The 22238-nt window shown below is 44.8% G+C and overlaps 1 protein-coding gene across 1 annotated transcript in view; it reads right to left on the reverse strand.

The window, feature by feature from the left end:
- Positions 1-3611: 3611 nt before the first annotated feature.
- LOC144537036 (kinesin-1 heavy chain-like) overlaps positions 3612-22238 on the reverse strand; it is a 41567-nt gene continuing 22940 nt past the window's right edge. The window contains exons 15-26 of the mRNA XM_078280448.1: positions 18232-18375; positions 14638-14826; positions 13793-13910; positions 13253-13308; positions 11132-11241; positions 10919-11020; positions 10776-10836; positions 9209-9280; positions 7239-7343; positions 6434-6641; positions 5659-5776; positions 3612-4343 (exon numbers count right to left, since the gene is read on the reverse strand). Of these exons, the coding sequence (XP_078136574.1) occupies positions 4337-4343; positions 5659-5776; positions 6434-6641; positions 7239-7343; positions 9209-9280; positions 10776-10836; positions 10919-11020; positions 11132-11241; positions 13253-13308; positions 13793-13910; positions 14638-14826; positions 18232-18375 (1290 nt within the window). The 3' untranslated portion in view covers positions 3612-4336. The remainder of the gene's footprint in view (positions 4344-5658; positions 5777-6433; positions 6642-7238; positions 7344-9208; positions 9281-10775; positions 10837-10918; positions 11021-11131; positions 11242-13252; positions 13309-13792; positions 13911-14637; positions 14827-18231; positions 18376-22238) is intronic.

Genomic DNA, 22238 nt, shown 5'->3' on the forward strand with positions numbered 1-22238 from the left:
AGAGGGTCTGTTTTATTTTTATTTCACGAACTGTCAACTGGTGGAAATGGCAGCGTTTTAGAGAGAGGCTTACGAGCGGCCACTTACACGGTAACGGTATGTGGACGAGCGAGGTAGAGAGTTACTGAAGAGAGAGAGCGCCAGGCAGCATTAAAACAAAGCAGTAAATCAGAGAAATAAAATGTTTTCACCGATTTATGACTCAAAATGCAACTGTAGCAAGTATCTCACTATCATTAACATTAACCAAATTCATAATTAGAAACAACAAATAATATATCCAGCTACAAAAAAGCCGGAAAGTCGAACGTTAGACAGAAGTACAAAGAGTCAATGGCTATGAAGATGATCCACCGTCTTGTCTCTTCTCATTGGTTTAAACTGGCAGCTTTCAGAACGCAGCAGACCGCTGTGTTGCAAGTAGCTGCAGGATTTATCTCGTCTCGTCGCTAATCTTTGGTCTGGACTTGCTACCCCACACACAGTGAGTGATACAGAGTCAAATTGTAAGTAGTTGTTAATGACTTTTACTTGCTTCACTTCAGCTACATTTACTTGAGGTAAAGATAAAGGAATATTTTAGTTGGCTATAGAAACCAATAGTCTAGCTAGTGTAAACGAGTGAAATACAAGAAATAGCTCGCCAGGTAAGGTATCCGAAGCGCTCTATTCTTTACCATTAATATAGTCTGCTTTCTCTATAGTATTAAAACAATATCAGTCCCTAAATATCATAGTGTCACTGTTAATGCTATTGTACCAGTATATCCTTCAATTCATTGAACAAATGGATACTGAAAGATATTTTAGGAGAGGGAGAGAGAGAGGCACCAAGGTATAGCCTAAACTAAATTATTTCATGATATTTATACAGTGGGGCAAAAAAGTATTTAGTCAGCCACCAATTGTGCAAGTTCTCCCACTTAAAAAGATGAGAGAGGCCTGTAATTTTCATCATATGTACACTCCAACTATCAGAGACAAAATGAGAAAAGAAAATCCAGAAAATCACATTGTAGGATTTTTAATGAATTTATTTGCAAATTCCTCGGGAAAATAAGTATTTGGTCACCTACAAACAAGCAAGATTTCTGGCTCTTACAGACCTGTAACTTCTTCTTTAAGAGGCTCCTCTGTCCTCCACTCGTTACCTGTATTAATGGCACCTGTTTGAACTTGTTATCAGTATAAAAGACACCTGTGCACAACCTCAAACAGTCACACTCCAAACTCCACTATGGCCAAGACCAAAGAGCTGTCAAAGGACACCAGAAACAAAATTGTAGACCTGCACCAGGCTGGGAAGACTGAATCTGCAATAGTTAAGCAGCTTGGTGTGAAGAAATCAACTGTGGGAGCAATTATAAGAAAATGGAAGACATACAAGACCACTAATAATCTCCCTCGATCCGGGGCTCCACGCAAGATCTCACCCCGTGGGGTCAAAATGATCACAAAAACGGTGAGCAAAAATCCCAGAACCACACGGGGGGGCCTAGTGAATGACCTGCAGAGAGCTGGGACCAAAGTAACAAAGGCTACCATCAGTAACACACTACGCTGCCAGCGACTCAAATCCTGCAGTGCCAGACGTGTCCCCCTGCTTAAGCCAGTACATGTCCAGGCCCGTCTGGAGTTTGCTAGAGAGCATTTGGATGATCCAGAAGAGGATTGGGAGAATGTCATATGGTCAGATGAAACCAAAATTGAACTTTTTGGTAAGAACTCAACTCGTCGTGTTTGGAGGGGAAAGAATGCTGAGTTGCATCCAAAGAACACCATACCTACTGTGAAGCATGGGGGTGGAAACATCATGCTTTGGGGCTGTTTTTCTGCAAATGGACCAGGACGACTGATCCGTGTAAAGGAAAGAATGAATGGGGCCATGTATCGTGAGATTTTGAGTGAAAACCTCCTTCCATCATCAAGGGCATTGAAGATGAAACGTGGCTGGGTCTTTCAGCATGACAATGATCCCAAACACACCGCCCGGGCAACGAAGGAGTGGCTTCGTAAGAAGCATTTCAAGGTCCTGGAGTGGCCTAGCCAGTCTCCAGATCTCAACCCCATAGAAAATCTTTGGAGGGAGTTGAAAGTCCGTGTTGCCCAGCGACAGCCCCAAAACATCACTGCTCTAGAGGAGATCTGCATGGAGGAATGGGCCAAAATACCAGCAACAGTGTGTGAAAACCTTGTGAAGCCTTACAGAAAACGTTTGACCTCTGTCATTGCCAACAAAGGGTATATAACAAAGTATTGAGATTAACTTTTGTTATTGACCAAATACTTATGGTTTTCCACCATAATTTGCAAATAAATTTATTAAAAATCCTACAATGTGATTTTCTGGATTTTCTTTTCTCATTTTGTCTCTCATAGTTGAAGTGTACCTATGATGAAAATTACAGGCGTCTCTCATCTTTTTAAGTGGGAGAACTTGCACAATTGGTGGCTGACTAAATACTTTTTTGCCCCACTGTAGTTCAGCGTATCACGCCTGACTGGAGTAGTGTGTTTTTCTTTAGGAGTGGGAGGGGCAGACAGCATGTTGCCTGTTTCGTCATTTGGGCTGCCTTGTTGAGTGCAACGGCACTGAGAACATTATATTTCACATAATTGAAGCTCTTTTTAAAAAAATGAAATAGGATTAGTCCAACGAATCGTTCCGTTTGTAATGCGCATCTAAACGAAAGCCTCGTACTGAACGGTTCAATACGAATACGTGTATCGTTACACCCCTAGTAATGAAATAGTCTTATTTTGACCTGCAACTTATCTAATAGAGAGAGGAATTAGGTATGGTATTACTTTACCACACATTTACACGGGCAGATAGCGGTTAAGTCTTAGCCTAAAGAAGACCTCAGCAGGAGCACAGTCTGGCCTAGGTAAATCCCCCCCATGCAGCTTTGATGTATCTACAAGCTAACTTTAGAGTTTGTAAGTAAGATTTTGCAAGGGAAAGTTTTGCATAGCCTCGGGGCTAAGTCACCTCTGTCTTTCAATCCTAGTGACGTCCCTGCGCCAGAGCAGGGGGAATGCGATGGGGAAACACCAGAGCAGGGGGAATGAGAGGGGGAAACGCCAGAGCAGGGGGAATGAGAGGGGGGAAACATCAGAGCAGGGGGGAATGAGAGGGGGGAAACACCAGAGCAGGGGGGAATGCGATGGGGAAACACCAGAGCAGGGGGAATGAAGGAGGAAACATCAGAGCAGGGGGAATGAGAGGGGGAAACACCAGAGCAGGGGGAATGAGAGGGGGAAACATCAGAGCAGGGGGAATGAGAGGGGGAAACACCAGAGCAGGGGGAATAGAGGGGGAAACACCAGAGCAGGGGGAATGAGAGGGGGAAACGCCAGAGCAGGGGGAATGAGAGGGGGAAACACCAGAGCAGGGGGAATGAGAGGGGGAAACATCAGAGCAGGGGGGAATGAGAGGGGGGAAACACCAGAGCAGGGGGGAATGAGAGGGGGGAAACATCAGAGCAGGGGGAATGAGAGGGGGAAACACCAGAGCAGGGGGGAATGAGAGGGGGAAACATCAGAGCAGGGGGGAATGAGAGGGGGAAACGCCAGAGCAGGGGGGAATGAGAGGGGGGAAACGCCAGAGCAGGGGGAATGAGAGGGGGAAACACCAGAGCAGGGGGAATGAGAGGGGGAAACATCAGAGCAGGGGGAATGAGAGGGGGAAACACCAGAGCAGGGGGAATGAGAGGGGGAAACGCCAGAGCAGGGGGAATGAGAGGGGGAAACGCCAGAGCAGGGGGAATGAGAGGGGGAAACATCAGAGCAGGGGGAATGCGTAATGTGTCAACGGAGCAAAAGATATTCGTTTTTAAACTGAAACGTAGCAAAGTAAATGTAGCCTCTGTTCTCAATCACCCAGCGAAAAAACTGGAGGATAATTCTAAACCACTAATGTGTAGTTAAAGACACTTTTGGATGTTTAAAACAGATTATTACAATAATCTGCACATAATGATGTACAGGCAGAGAAGTATCTGGTGCACCCCTGAGAAATATTAAAAGCAAAGCCAAGAGAAACCAGTGTCATGTACAGTACAGACAGTAGCATCTTCTTATTCATGTTGGCACAGTTTAGACTAATATCTTAGTAAGTTGCTGTCAACAGAACTTTTGACATTATGTGTCACATTTGCAAGGCACTAATGTGGTCCGGTTGTCTTGTAGAGCCAGAGGCTTGAAGGACTGCACAGTACATGCCATACTTATACATACACACATATACACACTTGATGTTGGAAGAATGGTGCAGTGGTTCCAGGTGAAAGTTCAGTATTTGGGAATGGAAAAGTCTCTGGGTTTTGGAGCATCCTCAGGGGCTGTAGGGGAAACCAGAAGAGAAAAGGAATGGAAAGGAATTTACATATTATCTTACTTGGATGTCTTACCTGGATAAGGAATACATACTGTACATAAGAATAAAAATTAAAAATCTCAGAAGGTCTTCTTTAGCCAATCATAAGGGAGTAAATCTGTATACGTAGGCTACATTTACATTGCTACAGTACGTTTTGGTTTTTAAGCAGAGTTTTGAGCCAAAAGTGTTTTTAGCTCCAGTAGAATAACTAATCTTTAAACTAACACGCCCAAACCAAACTATCTCATCAACATTCTGGTATACTGGGCATGCGCATGCCAGGTTAAACAGAAGGCAGCAATATTTACTCAGCCTGTTGCTGGTAGTTGCCATGGTAACGTTAGTTGCTTTAGTCTCAGAGAACGAGACGTCGTGAGCGATAAGACCCAATCAGGAGGAGAAACGTTGGTGTCAGTGTCGGTGTTACCAAAGGTCTCCGTTTGGAGCCGTTGAGACTGCAACACAACGCGCAGATTCCAAACCAAAACACCAGAGCAGGGGGAATGAGAGGGAGAAACACCAGAGCAGGGAGAATGAGAGGGAGGAACACCAGAGCAGGGGGAATGAGAGGGGGAAACACCAGAGCAGGGGGAATGAGAGGGAGGAACACCAGAGCAGGGGGAATGAGAGGAGGAAACACCAGAGCAGGGGGAATGAGAGGGAGGAACACCAGAGCAGGGGGAATGAGAGGGAGGAACACCAGAGCAGGGGGAATGAGAGGGAGGAACACCAGAGCAGGGAGAATGAGAGGGGGGAACACCAGAGCAGGGGGAATGAGAGGGGGGAACACCAGAGCAGGGGGAATGAGAGGGGGGAACACCAGAGCAGGGGGAATGAGAGGGAGGAAACACCAGAGCAGGGGGAATGAGAGGGGGGGAACACCAGAGCAGGGGGAATGAGAGGAGGGAACACCAGAGCAGGGGGAATGAGAGGGGGGGAACACCAGAGCAGGGGGAATGCGTAATGCGTCAATGGAGCAAACCGAAATGTAGCAATGTAAATGTAGCCTTATCCAGCTACTATGGAGCAGCCGCTCTGAAGAGCGTGTATTCTTTTTTTTCAAGATTATTTTTTGGGCTTTTCCGCCTTTAATTTTTGACAGGACAGCTAGGTGAGAAAGGGGAGAGAGAGGGGGAAGACATGCAGGAAATCGTCACAGGTCAGATTTGAACCCTGGACCTCTGCGGCGAGGCATAAACCTCTCAGTATGTAGTATGTGCGCCTGCTCTACCCACTGAACCAACCCGGCCACAGAAGAGGGTGTATTCTTCTCTCACCTGTTGTTGCCTCCTCCCTTGATGCCTCCTGGCTGGGTGTTCTGGATGAGGTTGGACCTGTTGACGCTGGGGTTCAAGGGAGAGGCTCCCGGCAGCTGGCCTGGCCTGATGGGCTTGGCTGGGTCGGACACAGAGAGATAACATGAGTCACATACAGAGAGCAGGTTGAGGCATCACATTTTAGCCAGAGTGCACATACAGTTATATTTCTTCGTTTGAATTTAGAGGGAACAAAAGAACTTTAAAGGTAGGTGTATATTTGAAATTTAGTCAGAGCAAGGCTAGCTGTTTCCTAGTCTATATCGATGACGTTTCACTTCCGGGATTGTTCCGGTGCCACCGGAATTTTCACCGGATGTCCCTCTTTTTAGGCCAGATGTCCGTCCCCTTCCTCTGTCTCTGTGTTGGCGTTCTAACCTCTGGTGGATTTGTGAGGACTATGGTTAACTGCTCCTCAGATCTCTGCAGGGTAAATCCAGACAGCTAGCTAGACTATCTGTCCAATCGGAGTTTTCTGTTGCACGACTAAAACAACCTTAGAACGTACACATGTTCCTTCCAGAGGCTATTTAGCAGAGGCGCCTTAGCTCCACCCGGTGCTTAGCACCGCCCAAGACGAATGCGATTGGTTTAAAGAAATGGCAATAAACCAGAGCACGTTTTTTTCCTATCCCACAATGCTGTGTGGAAAGCGAGACTACCACATATATTATTCTACACATTGTCAGGATTTTTTATCCTAGTTCTATATGTGTGTGTATGTGTGTTCACCTACCTATGGAGGCTCTCCTGCCCATGTTTTTGGGCTTGACAGCGTCCTTAATGCGCCCCATCTCCTCCTCGTAGCGCTTTCGGTCGTGTGCTGCGTTCTCTTTGGCCTCCCGCAGAGCCGCCTCCAGGGCTTTGACCCGCTCAGCGGTGGCCCGCAGGCGCTTCTCAAGTTTAGGCAGTTCGCCGCGGAGGTCGGCATTGTCCCGTAACAGCTACAGAGATAACAGATAACACCAGGCTGCAATGTAACCCTATGGGGCAAATGTGCATTGTCAATTCTGTAAACTAAAATTGCTGTTTTTTGCCACTGACAGACTCAGATTATTATTCTAAATGTCTGACAACATTATGGAAAGGATCCCTACAGAGTAAAATCCTCTTAGTTTAACCAGAAACAGCTCCAACATCGCTATTGCTAACCCCACCAGACTCCATTTTAAAAAACAATACATATTTTCACATGTAAATCAGTAAACTATGTGTCTATTTCAACCAAAACTAAAGTTGTGATGGTTGAAAAAGTGGAAAGATGAACCAAAACAGCTTTTTATAGTTTTATTTTGTATGTCGACTTTACGACGATAAAATGGCTGTTTATTTACATGGAGTCTGGTGGATTTAGAGATAATGATCTCAGGGATGTTTTTATGTTTAAAAGAAGGCTCTTACTCTTTAGGAGAAAGATCGACCTCCTTGAGAGTGAGAGGAAAGGGAGGAGAACGTTTAGACACAGAATCTGGTGAAAGCCACCTATAGATGTATTTCAGGTACAGTAGGAAGCACTGTGGTAATTGGGTGTTTTTTTTTACCTGCTTGTGAACTTTGGTGAGCTGCGCGAGGTTGCTCTCCAGGAAGCAGATCTTCTGTTTCTGGGCAGCGCTGCCTTCTGTGTCATCTGAGTCCATCTGAGCCTTCTAATGAAGAACAACACACACAGCAGGGGTCTTCAACATTTTTTAAGCCAAAGACCTCTTAACTGAAAGAGACATGGAGCTGGGACCCCCTACTACATATATTGTATGAAATTGAGTTGCATTTTAAACTGGGCCTACAATAACGTGTGGGCAGCCTAAGTCTTTATACATACAGTTTTAGTGCAAAGAATACTAAGCTATTCAAATAATAATTGTTGCTATGATTTTATAAAATCATGTTTTAATGTAAAACATACATGTGTCAGAGTGAATCCTTGGGATGAACTGTATCTGTGGATCTTAGTGACTACCGTACTTATGGGCCAGTAAGCCTAGTTTTTTTTTTTTTTACAAATTGTAAAGCTGATTTATATATTTTCAGCAGTTCAGCACGCGCATGCGACATGACAAGCCGAGGCAACAGTCACAGACTGTATCAGTTACAGGTTTGTAGAAGTACAGAGAGAGTGCAGCAGGACAGTTTAGCAGGACATTTGGTCTGTGTGCTCCGCTTCCCGTCACCGAGGGCGCGTGCCGGCTGCTAAGTGACGAGCGAGCGCGCTCCAAATCACTTTCAACTACTTTCATCTAATCTTCTACACCACCTAGCATATGCAATAAGAAGCTACTCTTTTATGTCTGTGTCTTATTCGGTTGCATGTTTTCATACAAAAAGGAGCTTTACACACATTATCAGAGCTGAATATTTGATGACTGCATTGTTATATTGTATGTAGTCTTGATTTCGGTGTTTCCAGTGCTCATTTCCATTTAAGTGTTGTTAATATGGTTCTTCTAGTTAATTGTAGCACACTATAATCAATTTTATTCAAATAAAACCGAATAAAACGTAATTCTCCACAAAATAGCAGCTTGTGAAAATGCTGAGTGGCTAGTAGCCACAGTGGTCGGTGAGCAAAAAAGTTAATGTCAAGCCCTGGTTGCGACGTATCCCAAAAGACGCTTAGAGATTTTGTGAGTTAGTTGAAAGAGAGTAATAGTAGAACACTTTAAAATGTAACTGTCCTTTTTTTAGAGGTGCATTTTATGTTCAATTCAATGTTCAATTTGTTCAATAAAAGAATGCTGGAAAATTATTTCTTTTCCGTTTAAAAATTCAACAAGCAATTTGCTGTATTTTAGCAGAATAAAGGCAGAACTGAGTACACTTTAATATCTGTTTATCGCAAGTAATATCGTTCTTATCGTTAGTATCACGATATTTAACATTATCGCATATCGCATATTTTCCTCATATCTTGCAGCCCTATATCTGTACACGGATTTCAATCCATGTTTTCCCTCTGCATCCATCCATCCAGCTATTTACCTGTGTACAACTGATTTGTTGCATTCAGTTCTTCCAACCCAGTGTCTAAAAAGAAAGGCTGTAACCAAAACGCCTGAATCCAAAGCATCCTATTTGTGGATTAATGAGATGATAATCAGCAGATTTGGGATGTGTACAACACCGTTGCATATTCTCTGTCCTCCTGCTTTGCCTTTGTTTATCTCATCAAGCCTCAGCCTGAGGGCTGGAGATGAGCGCCACGCTGAGAGCCCGGGTCCCTAATTTACAGCTGCTACCTTTGAAGAATCAGATGGCCTACTTATTACACACACTTTTGGTTGTGTTCCCCGGATTCATTAAAATTTCATCATGGTGCAGCCGGTGCTATGGCTCGGTTTGTCTCATTCCTGGTAAATGTTGTGGTCGGGGCAAACAAAAGCTCATGTGATATTACACTAGATAGGAGATTAAATTATACATTAAACCAGATCACAGAAAGATAATTACAGCGATAGTGTACTGTGAGCAGCTTCCAGAGAACAGGGGGATATGTACATACTGTCGGGGCTTTTACCTTTTTGACTCGAGTGGCCAAGTCTTGGACAAAAAGCCTCCTGAGGTTGTGGAGTGTCTGCAGCTCTCGGGCCTGTGTGACGGCATGGAAAGCCAGTTCAGAGAAAGAAGACAAAAAATGTGGTTGGTACAATTACACCCAGATTTTGTCAAGGTTTTTGTCCCCTCAGGCATTGCTGCCGCGAACCAGGATGCAATGTAATCCTATAGGGCAAATGCGCACTGTCAACTAAAAGGGCCGTTTTTGGCACTAACTGATTGTTTTACTGTTTTTACAGTCCCTCCAGAAAAACGTGATTATGCATTGAATTTTCAAATACACTGCACTTTCGCCGCATAATTTGCCGCATAATTTGCCGCATAATTTGCCGCATAATTTGCCGATTTCTGCGCAAAATGTGCGCGGGCTTGCATGATTGCAAAAAAGTCACATATATCTTAGCAGAAAGTTGAAAAATGTTTACTTACTTACTTCACATAAGAGCAGCTGGTTTCCCCTGTTGCCATGGGAACGTTATGACGTGACGTAAATACGCAACGTGAACATCATCGAAAAGCTGCAAACCCCGCGATGAAGACACGATGACACCGCAGTTTTTGCAAGTTCCCGCAATTTCATTGCATAAAATTGCATAAATATCCCGCATATAAAAATAAATATTAATAAATTAATAAAATCCTTCTTTCTTTTTTCTATATAAAGGGTAACTTTTTCAACCTAGACTCCATTTTCCTATGTTTTGTGTGTAAATGACTGATGGGAACAACAATCTTTGAAATTGGTCCAGTATTAAGGAAGAACTCTGTGATCAGCAGCAGTGAACCGGGCCGCAATGTAACCCTATGGGGCAAATACGCATCGTCAGTTTTGTCCACTAAAAGTGATGTTTTTGCCACTGACAGACTCAGTAAAAGTAAAATCCTCTTTGTTTAAACAGAAACAGCTCCAAGATCGCTAACGCTAAACGCTCAATGGTGTTTTTTTGCCTCCAACGGCGCCTTCCAGGCAGCTAACCCTAAACTTAACCTTAACATAACCATTGCCGCACTGCCTGGGAGGAGACGTTGGGGGCAAAAAACACCAAAGACCGCGGTAAACCCACCAGACTCCATTTAAAAAAAAAATAAATCAATACTTTTAGCGTGTAAATATTTTCACATGGAAATTGATAAACTATGTGTTTATTTCAACCAAAACTAGAGTTGTGATTGTTGAAAAAGTGGAAAGATGAACCAAAACAGCTTTTCATAGTTTTATTTTGTATCTGTCGTCTTTGAATGAAGTGTATTTTACAAAGAAAAAATGGCTGTTTATTTACATGGAGTCTGGTGGCTTTAGCGATAGTGATCTCAGGGATGTTGAAAAGAAGGATCTTACTCTTTAACAGAAAGGTCGACCTCCTTAAAAATCCTTTCCAAAAGATTATCAGCAGCGGTCTTGCTTAATACTAAACCAATGTCAAAGATTGTTGTTCCCATCAGTCACTTAGACACAAAAACATAAGATGAAAAAAACTAAGTTACCCTTTAACTGAATAGAGATGTAAATGGACATGCCAATAACTGACCACAGTCTCTTCCAGTCCCTTCAGGTCCTGTTTGGCCTGCTCCCGCCTGTCCTGCAACACCCTGCACAATGTAAAATAGATGTTACTTAATGTAGGTAGAATAATGGGAAACCATTCCCCCTAACTCTACATAGAGGCATTACGTGAGCTCCTGCAGCTGGCGGCTCTTCTCCTGGTCGGCAGCTTTGAGCTTCTCGTGCTCCACCCTCAGCCTCTCCTGCTCCAGCATTATCTTCTGGTTCAGACTGCACACATGTTGGTAACGGTAACAGTATCAATATCAGTATCAGTATCAGTACGTAACTCTTTACATTCAACATTCAGAGAGAGAGGTGTTTGGTGATGTCCTGTCTCACTCCTGTAGCTCTGTCATGAGTTTATCCTTGTTGTCCAGCTCGTCTCTCAGGCTGCTGATCTGTTTCTGATGGGCCTCCCTGTGAGACTGGATCTGCATCTCCACAGCTTCCTGAAGACAGACACACACACACACACTTGGTGTCTTATGACAAGAACAAGTTGACTAGGGCGCTTTTGTAGTTAAAAAATGAGCTGGAAGCGTTTTTGTTCCAAAAAGCAGCCGGAGCATCTTCTGTTGCAATAACAACAGCTACTATTTATAGTATCAAATCATAACACAACTTATCTCAAGACACTTTACAGAGAGAGTAGGTCTAGACCACACTCTATAATTTACAAAGACCCAACAAATCCAATAATTCCCCCAAGAGCAAGCATTTAGTGCAACAGTGGTGAGGAAAAACTCCCTTTTAGGGAGAAACCTGGGAAAGACCCAGGCTATTGGTGGGCGGACATCTGCTGGTGCCGGTTGCGGGTGTGATGAACAGTAGCAATTATAGTAACAATAAAGATAATGGAACTATGACTAGAAATAATAGTTCAGGGCATAGCAGGGCGTAGTAGGGCATAGCAGGGCACAGCAGGGCGTAGCAGGGTATAGCAGGGTGCAGTAGGGCGTAGCAGGGCATAGCAGGGCACAGTAGGGTGTAGCAAGGCGTAGCAGGGCGTAGTAGGGCATAGCAGGGCGTAGCAGGGCATAGCAAGGCGTAGTAGGGCGTAGTAGGGCATAGCAAGGCGTAGCAGGGCGTAGCAGGGCATAGCAGAGTGTAGCAGGGCGCAGTAGGGCGTAGCAGGGCATAGCAAGGCGTAGCAGGGTGTAGTAGGGCATAACAAGGCATAGCAGGGCATAGCAGAGTGTAGCAGGGCATAGCAGGGCGTAGCAGGGCATAGCAAGGCGTAGTAGGGCGTAGTAGGGCATAGCAGGGCATAGCAAGGCATAGTAGGGCGTAGTGGGGCATAGCAAGGCGTAGCAGGGCGTAGTAGGGCATAGCAAGGTGTAGTAGGGCATAGCAGGGCGTAGTAGGGCATAGCAGGGCATAGCAGAGCGTAGCAGGGCACAGCAGGGCGCCGAGCAGGACCACAGCGGCAACCATGATGTAGGTGCCACCCTAATCCAAGGAAAACTGTGAGTCGTGAAAACATAAGGACTCTGGGGAATAAGCTCCCCAGAGCTAAGGTAGTAACAAGCATTTCTGGGACATGGATGCACACAGATGGAAAGAGAGAGGAGAGAGGAGCTCAGTGTGTCAAAAGAAGTCCCTTGGCAGTCTAAAACTATAACAGCATAACAAAGAGCTGTTCCAAGGCAAACCTGAGCCAGCTCTATAAGGGTTGGTAGATGAATCTGACGACTATGAAGAGAAGCAGAGAAGAGAAGGGGTGCCATGTCTGCAGCCATACACCCTCCCCACGCCGGTCTAGGTGGACGCTGCAACTCCTCACTCCCTAACTATAATCTTTATCAAAAAGGAGGGTTTTAAGTTTACTCTTAAATGTGGTGACGGTGTCTGCCTCCCGAACCCAGACTGGGAGCTGGTTCCACAGGAGAGGAGCCTGATAGCTGAAGGCTCTGGCTCCCATCCTACTTTTAGAGACTCTAGAAACCACAAGTAACTCTGCATTCTGGGAGTGCAGTGCTCTAGTGGGGCAATAAGGTACTATATGCTACAGTATCCAAGAGTGCTATGTTAATAAAACAAAGGGGTGGAGCGATCTAGAGAATGAACAGAGAGAGGGAGCAGTGCTACATATGTTAGATAAAACAAAGAGAGTTTCCTGAACAGGGAGCACCCGCTAATATCATATAACTCGCTGTTCTCCGACACAAGCACAAGTCTATCGGCACCTACTCCATTTTTTCTTGTTGTTATGGAAACGACAAGTCTCGCTACTCCAGTTGTCATTGGTCAGCTGTCAAAAAAGCTCTTGGCGTAGGGAGTTTATTTTCCAAAAATTTTTACTTTTTTCAACTTCCAAAAGACGCTCTGAGCTGCAGAAAAAAACTTTGGCGGTGGCGATTAAAAAAGCGCTCAGGACTTTTTGGAAAACACGGTTTACTCCATAGGTTTATAATGTAAAGTCAAAAAAAGACTTCAAGTGTGAACACTGCCTTACAGTACCTTGACTTCATAGGCAGACTGGATCTCATTCTCCTTCTCCATGGTGTTGACTTTCTCTGGAAGGAGACAAACTGATAAGGTATCACTATCATTCTGTGAATACTGCTACAGCTGCTGCAACATTTACTGTAATAGTCCCAACCATTTTTTCTTTTTCTTTCCTATTTTTATTTTGAGTCTCTATCATACAGTAGAGTCAATTTACAGGGAAAGAACACATCTGCTGACGTTAGAAATAACACCTTTACCAACAATGGATTTTTTTTTTTAATTGCTGGATGTGCATGTTTCAAAAAAATAAAAAACATTACAAAAATCTAAAATATTACAAAGCAAAAATATAAATCTACACCATAAACATGCCAAGAGTGACAGACATCTGACAGGTCTAGTACTGAAAATTGATTGGAAGATGGATTGTGTGGGCTCAGTCCAACACATTTCCCTCAAGATAGCACAACTTAAAAATGCGCTCTGGAGAAGAGCATTGAAGGGTTAATGCTGGATTTGTTATATGACAGCACAGTGAGTTATGCTCACCTTGGGCTTTGATCCTGACTATTTCCTCATTGAGAGAGTCCACGGTTTCCTCCAGCTGTCTTTTCTTCTGCTCCACATTCTGGAGGGTGTCTGTCAGGGACTTGATTTTAGCTTCATGCTGGACGCCAACAGGAAAACGATTATATACTGTGATTAAAACTCAAACAAACGCAGAACAAAGATGTGCATACATATGCCAAAAAATTATTTTGGACCGGGATACATGATAACCTATGTCTGATTGCATTCAGCCCAAGATTATTTGTTCTGGGGGATGGGATAGATAAGCACATAAGAAGCTGGGTCCAGACTAGTGTAATGATAGCCAGACAGATTCTTTTAAGAGGATGGAAGAATGAAGGCCTGCCGTCTATCCAGGAGTGGGCTTGTCATATAAACGGTTTGCCAGATTGGATGTCTACACTAGAAAATGGGGAAAGAACTTTCTGGAGGGCTCCTAAGAAGCTGTGTACTGGGGAGAGACGTGTATGATGGGCTTATGGTGTTGTCATAAACACATATGTTTATTTGGTTTATTGTCTATCTTGTTATTATTTTGTTGTATGGTCTTGAATATTGTAGTTACTGTCTGTCATCTTTTCTTGATTTGTGTTTGGGTGGGTGGTGACGACGGGGGGGATTTGTTGCGAGTTGTATGTTGTTTAAAAAAAACAAAAAAACATTTGTTAATCACATCAAAACAAAAAAATATATATGCAAAAACCCGTCAACTAGTTGAGCTGCTTGATTGATTGACCACGTGCCACTTTAATTAACCGCCACTATTTGTCACTATGGTGACAGTCTCCATGGCGGCAGAGGCAGCAGTGGTAAGCAGCGGTTACCTGGGAGACACGGAGCTGGCAGGCAATCAGCTCCATCTCCGTCTCATCCATCTTCTGGCTGCTCTCGGCCTTGGAGCTCTCCAGCTGTTTGCTGCGCTTCACCATCGTCTTCACCTCCGACTTCATCTTGCTGATGTAGAGACGCGCCATCGTGAACTCTTCGTCAATCAGACCACTGCTCTCTTGTTGCTGGGAGGGCAGAAGGCAAAGTAACTTGAAATGTACTGTATGTGTCTTTTGTAGAGCTGTAACAATTTAAACAATTTTATTTTATTTAAGATTTTTTTGGGGCATTTTAGGCCTTTATTTATACAGGACAGCTGAAGACATGAAAGTGGAGAGAGAGGGGGGAATGACATGCACAAAGGGCCGCAGGTCGGAGTCGAACCTGATATACCAGGTGAGCTACCCAGACGCCCACAATTCCAAATTCTAACGTACAATTAATTGTCTCAGAAATAATTGCGATTAACAATATAATTGTCTCTTTCAGTCCAATATTCCAAACTATTCTTGGATTTATTTTTCAGACAAATTAAACTTTTGAATGAATCCCAGGTTACATCTTTGGGTTATATCACCGTTATGTGACCCAGATAATGTAATAACACAAGTAAACCACGCCTCTTTATTATCATAAAACGTATTTTCTCAGTCATACCCATAGGACCTTAGCTAATGTTCACAAATAATAATTGCGGTTAAACAAAGAAACGGCGATACTTAAAGGAACACGCTGACTTATTAAGACTTTAGGTTATTCACCGTATCCCCCAGAGTTAGATAAGTCCATAGATACTTGCTCGCAGCACCTGATTGGCCCCGTGGTGAGGAGCAGAGAGTAACAACGGTGCTTTTCAGGTGTTGTGCTAATCACTCCGCCCAAGTAGCAGTGCTATATAAGTTATTATTACGTTGGTTGGTACAACAATCTGTTAATGCTTTGGCTGGTGACCCAGTGACAGTGACACCTGGTTTATCTCACGATTCATCCAAAGTAGACTAAGTTACCGTAGCAACACTGGAAATACAACGATGCTTCTGTTACGTATTCTCTTATTGTAAATGAAGGATTTTCTGTCTGACCAAAATATTCATCGTGACTATATGACCTCCCGGTAACACTAACTCAGTAACATACAGAGGCTAATACAGCACCGTAAAGAAAAGATCTTTATGACAGTAGGTGTGGTAAACACTACCGCTTTAGTCCAAAGTGGCTGCTAGAAACAACACAAAGTGAAAGTTACATATAGCCACTTTAAACAGTCGTAGGCACATATTAGTTTCTGTATTTATTGTTTGTTTATTTGATATGAATGTTCAATATGTTTATGTAATGAATGCACCAACAACCAAGACAAATTCCTTGTAAGTGTTACTTACTTGGCAATAAATCCTTTTCTGATTCTGAATGACAAACACTTAATCTATCATCAAAACTGTTGTCAATTAGTTTGACAACAGTGATGGACTTTGATGACTTTTAGTGCTCCTGGCAACACAGTTTGGCTGACAGGTGATCTCTCAGATGTGCAGTGCACAAAATAGAAATACAAAATATTAGAGACATTACAGGACTAGCATTCTAATGGGTGGAGTGTAGCTCTAGCATAGGGTAAGGTTAAATTTGCACTTGGAACTTCAGTTTTGTAGGCTAGTGGGCTTTTTTAGGCTAAAAAAGACTCCTAGCTAAAAAAGAGACGGAGCAGGGACCCCCTAGTACATATATTGTATAAAATAAACTGGGCCTACAATAACGTGTAGGGCGGCCTAAAGCCTATACAATACTAAGCTTTTAAAATAAAATTGTTGGCATGTTCATATATTTATACATCATGTTTTAATGTTGAAATGTGGCACAGTGACCTAACTGTATCTGTGGATGGCTACCTAATGGCTACCTTATATATAGGCCAGTCATCAATCAATGCTGTGTACATTAAAAAAAAGATTTATCTTTACTAATAATATGTTGGATTCACGTTAATGTATATTTTCTGATTTATTTATTTATTTATTTTTTTTAACCATCAATCAGTAATTTGGTGGCCCCCCTGCAGCAACTCTGAGTGGTCCCAGACCCCCTGTTGAAGATCTCTGCTGTTGGCAATTGCCATTTTTAAACTAGCGGTACTGTATGTTTCCACGAGAGATACTTGGCCTATCCCTTCTGCTGAGGCACGGAGTTTAAAATAGATTCTAACTCTCTTAAAAACCCTACAGCTGGGAATACACTGAAACCTGTGCAAAATGAAACTGTCGGAAAAACTGTTGCTGAACACAGAACTCTAAACTAGTGTCATTATACTCACTTGTTCATAATAACACTATACAGCAGACGGGCTTACTGTTGAGAGGAGACTCACTCTACAGTTGTATGATCATACAACATAAACATCAATCTGTTAGTAAGTTTGTGGACAACAATTTCAATAATCGCCTGTCTGTCATTTATCGAGCAGAAATGCTGAATGCAGCTTTCCTGTGACTTTTCTGTTTCTTGTGACAATTTGCTGCTTTTCTCTGTTTCATATCTTTGTCAGCTCAATAGCTTGGGGGAATTCACAATTTACTGATATCTTATAGAAAACTACAATAACCATCAGTAATCATGGGGCTGAAATCAACTAGTTCATTAGTTCATCAACAGAAAATGTATTGGCAACTATTTTGTCATTTCTGGCAAAAATGCAAGACATCACCAGGATTTGCTGCTTTTTCTTGTTTATTTTGATAATAAACTGAATATTTTTGGAGTCTGACAAAAAGATTAACAAAGGCACCGTAAGAAAATTGTAAAGGGAAATTTTCCACAACTTCTGTCATTTTGTAAACTAAATGAATGTACTAAACATAAAAAAACTGCACTCAGTAGGGAGTAGATCTCTGCCAGGTACGTCTCCCTCTCCCCTCCCAAAACAAAGAAGAGTTGAATCTCACTCAATGGTCGCACCTGGCTCCCTGAAGTGTGATTTAGTCCTGCAGAGGCTCCACGCAGAGCTTTCTCCTTAGCCTACGTAAATGGTAAGTAAGTTTATACTTGTGCGTTGGTGTGTGCGTTGATCTCTTTAAGAGAATAGCAGGGTTGGCATACGTGTGTGTGTGTGTGTGTGTGTGTGTGAGTGAGTGAGAGAGTGACGGCGATTAGCTCCTGAGCGAGTACCGACTCTAGAGTCGTAGTGAGAGAAAAAAAGTGTCTCCCCTGTTCTTTCTGACCACGGTGGGAAATCTGTCATGCACGCACACACACACACACGACCGAATGCATGATCCCCTCCAGGCGATAATGACCTAAATGACAGATTAACTGACAACAGACATAAATGTTTGCTGCAGCCCTACACAATTCCTGTTCCTATTATTATTATTATTATTATTATTATTATTGCCTGGATAATTGGTGATGAGGAATGGATTGAAAATGATCCATCCACTGTCTGCCTTACATGTGGACCAAGGCAGACAGTGGATGTTTCAGCTGCTATGGTAATGTCACAAAAATCATTCTTTCCGGCCAGGGTTGCTATGCCAACGTGTGAAATGACTCTTAGTTTCCAGTATATTTCTGAATTTGAAAGTGCAGCTGGTAACCTTAATGTCGTTGCTCCCCACGGCGATGCCGATCTCGGCCAGGTCTTTGAGTAGTGATGACATCATCTCAGTGAACCTCTTCCTCTGATGGTTGGTCATCTCCTTGAGCTTCTGGAGCTCAGAGTCAATGGAGGCCAAGGAGCTCTGGTGGGTATGGTAACATCAATTAATACACACCTGACATGCTGATCCTGTGTAATCGGTGCTATGCTTTCCAATGGATTCCAGGGCTCCAGACTTACGTTTTCTACTAGGAGCACTGAAGCCCATAACTGAACATTTTAGGGGCACAGGCAGAGAATTAAAGGGCGCACACCTTAAAACGACGTGCACCGCAATTTCTCACATTTACCCCATTGTAACTGTATTCCTGATAAATGCTTTGGTAATAAATACAGAAACTGCAACTGCCGGAAACAGTGCGTTCTTGCCTTTTTCGCCACAAGCTTTTCTGACTCAAACTCTGCTTATAGAGCGTGGTCTAGACCTACTCTATCTGTAAAGTGTCTCGAGATAACTCTTGTTATGATTTGATACTATAAATAAATAAAATTGAATTGAATTGCTGCTGTGAAGGGCCTGGCTCTGGTACAGGAGCAGCCGTGGATGGAAAAAACGCTCAGCGGTTCGTTTCGCCACGGTTGACTTTTACGGACGATGAGTGCGACGCCGAGGAAGCGGGTGTAGATTAGGGCTGCACAATATATCGGTTTCCTTTAATCATCATCGCAATATCAACTTGCACAATGGACATATCTCGAAAGGCTGCAAAAAGACACTGCGATTTTTTGTGTTGGTTGAAAGAAAATATCAGCAGAAAACTGCCCTTTAAAATGTAATGTCATTTATTTTTTTAGTGGTGCCTTTTTATGTTCAGTTTCAATTTGTTAAATTAAATGTTGGAAATTATTTCCTTTTGTTTGTTTTAAATGTAACGAGCAATTTGTTGTATTTTAGCAGAATACTGAAAGCAGCAGAAAGACACAACTGAGTACATTTTAATATCTGTTTATTTATCGCAAGTATTGTCACTATCGCAATATTCAACAACGTTATCGCATATTTTCAACATATTGTGCAGCCCCAGTGTAGATCATTTTACCCACACATTTGACTTATCACTCACGGACCCCATCCCATGGGCCCACCACCTGTGGGAGGAACCGCTGGGGTCGGGTGCGCTGCCACATGGGTGGCAGTGAAGGTCAGGGGCCTCGACGGACCAGACCCGGGCAGCAGAGGCTGGCTCTGGGGACGTGGAATGTCACCTCTCTGTGGGGGAAGGAGCCGGAACTTGTGCGGGAGGTGGAGCGCTACCGGCTAGATCTGGTGGGGCTTACCTCTACGCACAGTCTTGGTTCTGGAACCATACTCCTGGATAGGGGTTGGACTCTTTTCTTCTCCGGAGTTGCCCAGGGTGTGAGATGCCGGGCGGGTGTGGGGATACTCACAAGCCCCCGGCTGAGCGCCGCTACGTTGGAGTTTAACCCGGTGGACGAGAGGGTTGCCTCCCTACGCCTGCGGGTTGTGGGGGGGAAAACTCTGACTGTTGTTTGTGCATATGCACCAAACAAGAGTTCGGAGTATTCGGCCTTCTTGGAGGCCTTGAGTGGAGTCCTGCATGGGGCTCCAGTCGGGGACTCCATAGTTCTGCTGGGGGACTTCAACGCGCACGTGGGTAATGATGGAGACACATGGAGAGGCGTGATTGGGAGGAACGGCCTCCCTGATCTAAACCAGAGTGGTTGTTTGTTGTTGGACTTCTGTGCTAGTCATGGATTGTCTATAACGAACACCATGTTTGAACATAGGGATGCTCATAAGTGTACTTGGTACCAGAGCACCCTAGGCCAAAGGTCAATGATCGATTTTATAATCGTTTCATCTGATCTGAGGCAGTATGTTTTGGACACTCGGGTGAAGAGAGGGGCAGAGCTGTCAACCGATCACCATCTGGTGGTGAGTTGGGTCAGGGGGTGGGGGAAGACTCTGGACAGACCTGGTAAGCCCAAACGGGTAGTGCGGGGAAATTGGGAACGTCTGGAGGAGGCCCCTGTCCGACAGACTTTCAACTCACACCTCCGGCGGAGCTTTTCGTGCATCCCTGTGGAGGCTGAGGGCATTGAACCCGAGTGGACAATGTTCAAAGTTTCCATTGCTGAAGCTGTGGTGAGGAGCTGTGGTCTTAGGGTCTTAGGTGCCTCAAGGGGTGGACACCGGTGGTCAGGGAAGCCGTCCGACTGAAGAAGGAGTCTTTCCGGGACATGTTATCCCAGACGACTCCGGAGGCAGTTGCAAGGTACCGAAGGGCCCGAAGGGCTGCAGCCTCTGCCGTGAAAGAGGCAAAGCAGCGTGTGTGGGAGAAGTTCGGAGAAGACATGGAGAAGGACTTTCGGTCGGCACCAAGGTACTTCTGGAAAACCGTTCGCCACCTCAGGAGGGGGAAGAGGGGAACCATCCAAGCTGTGTACAGTAAGGATGGGACGCTGTTGACCTCAACTGAGGAGGTAATAGGGCGGTGGAAGGAGCACTTTGAGGAACTCCTAAATCCGACTTATACGCCCTCTATGGTAGAGGCAGAGCTGGAGGATGAGGGGGGATTGGCATCAATTTCCCTGGTGGAGGTTGCTGAGGTAGTTAAACAACTCCACAGTGGCAAAGCCCCAGGAATTGATGAGATCCGTCCAGAAATGCTTAAAGCTCTGGGTGTGGAGGGGTTGTCTTGGTTGACACGCCTCTTCAACATTGCGTGGAAGTCTGGGACGGTGCCTAAGGAGTGGCAGACCGGGGTGGTGGTTCCCCTTTTTAAAAAGGGGGACCAGAGGGTGTGTGCCAATTACAGGGGTATCACACTTCTCAGCCTCCCCGGTAAAGTCTACTCCAAGGTGCTGGAAAGGAGGGTTCGGTCGATAGTCGAATCTCAGGTTGAAGAGGAACAATGCAGATTCCGTCCTGGTCGTGGAACAACGGACCAGCTCTTTACTCTCGCAAGGATCCTGGAGGGAGCCTGGGAGTATGCCCAACCAGTCTACATGTGTTTTGTGGATCTGGAGAAGGCGTATGACCGGGTGCCCCGGGAGATACTGTGGGAGGTGCTGCGGGAGTACGGGGTGAGGGGGTCCCTTCTCAGGGCCATCCAATGTCTGTACGACCAAAGCGAGAGCAAGTCGGACTCGTTTCAGGGGAGAGTTGGCCTCCGCCAGGGCTGCGCTTTGTCACCAATCCTGTTTGTAGTATTTATGGACAGGATATCGAGGCGTAGTCGGGGTGGAGAGGGGTTGCAGTTCGGTGGGCTGGGGATCTCATCGCTGCTTTTTGCAGATGATGTGGTCCTGATGGCATCATCGGCCTGTGACCTTCAGCACTCACTGGATCGGTTCGCAGCCGAGCGCGAGTGAGGGGACAATGGAGCAGGAGATTGGTCAGAGAATCGGCACAGCAGGTGCGGTATTACATTCAATTTATCGCACCGTTGTGACGAAAAGAGAGCTGAGCCAGAAGGCAAAGCTCTCAATCTACCGGTCAGTTTTTGTTCCTACCCTCACCTATGGTCATGAAGGCTGGGTCATGACCGAAAGAACAAGATCCAGGGTACAAGCGGCCGAAATGGGTTTCCTCAGGAGGGTAGCTGGCGTCTCCCTTAGAGATAGGGTGAGAAGCTCAGTTATCCGTGAGGAGCTCGGAGTAGAGCCGCTGCTCCTTTGCGTCGAAAGGAGCCAGTTGAGGTGGTTCGGGCATCTGGTAAGGATGCCCCCTGGGCGCCTCCCTAGTGAGGTGTTCCAGGCACGTCCAGCTGGGAGGAGGCCTCGGGGAGACCCAGGACTAGGTGGAGGGATTATATCTCTAACCTGGCCTGGGAACGCCTCGGGATCCCCCAGTCGGAGCTGGTTAATGTGGCCCGGGAAAGGGAAGTTTGGGGTCCCCTGCTGGAGCTGCTACCCCCGCGACCCGACCCCAGATAAGCGGATGAAGATGGATGGATGGATGGACTCACGGACCCCCCCCAC

Source organism: Sander vitreus, chromosome 22 (genome assembly GCF_031162955.1).
Source record: "Sander vitreus isolate 19-12246 chromosome 22, sanVit1, whole genome shotgun sequence".
Lineage (NCBI taxonomy): Eukaryota > Metazoa > Chordata > Actinopteri > Perciformes > Percidae > Sander > Sander vitreus.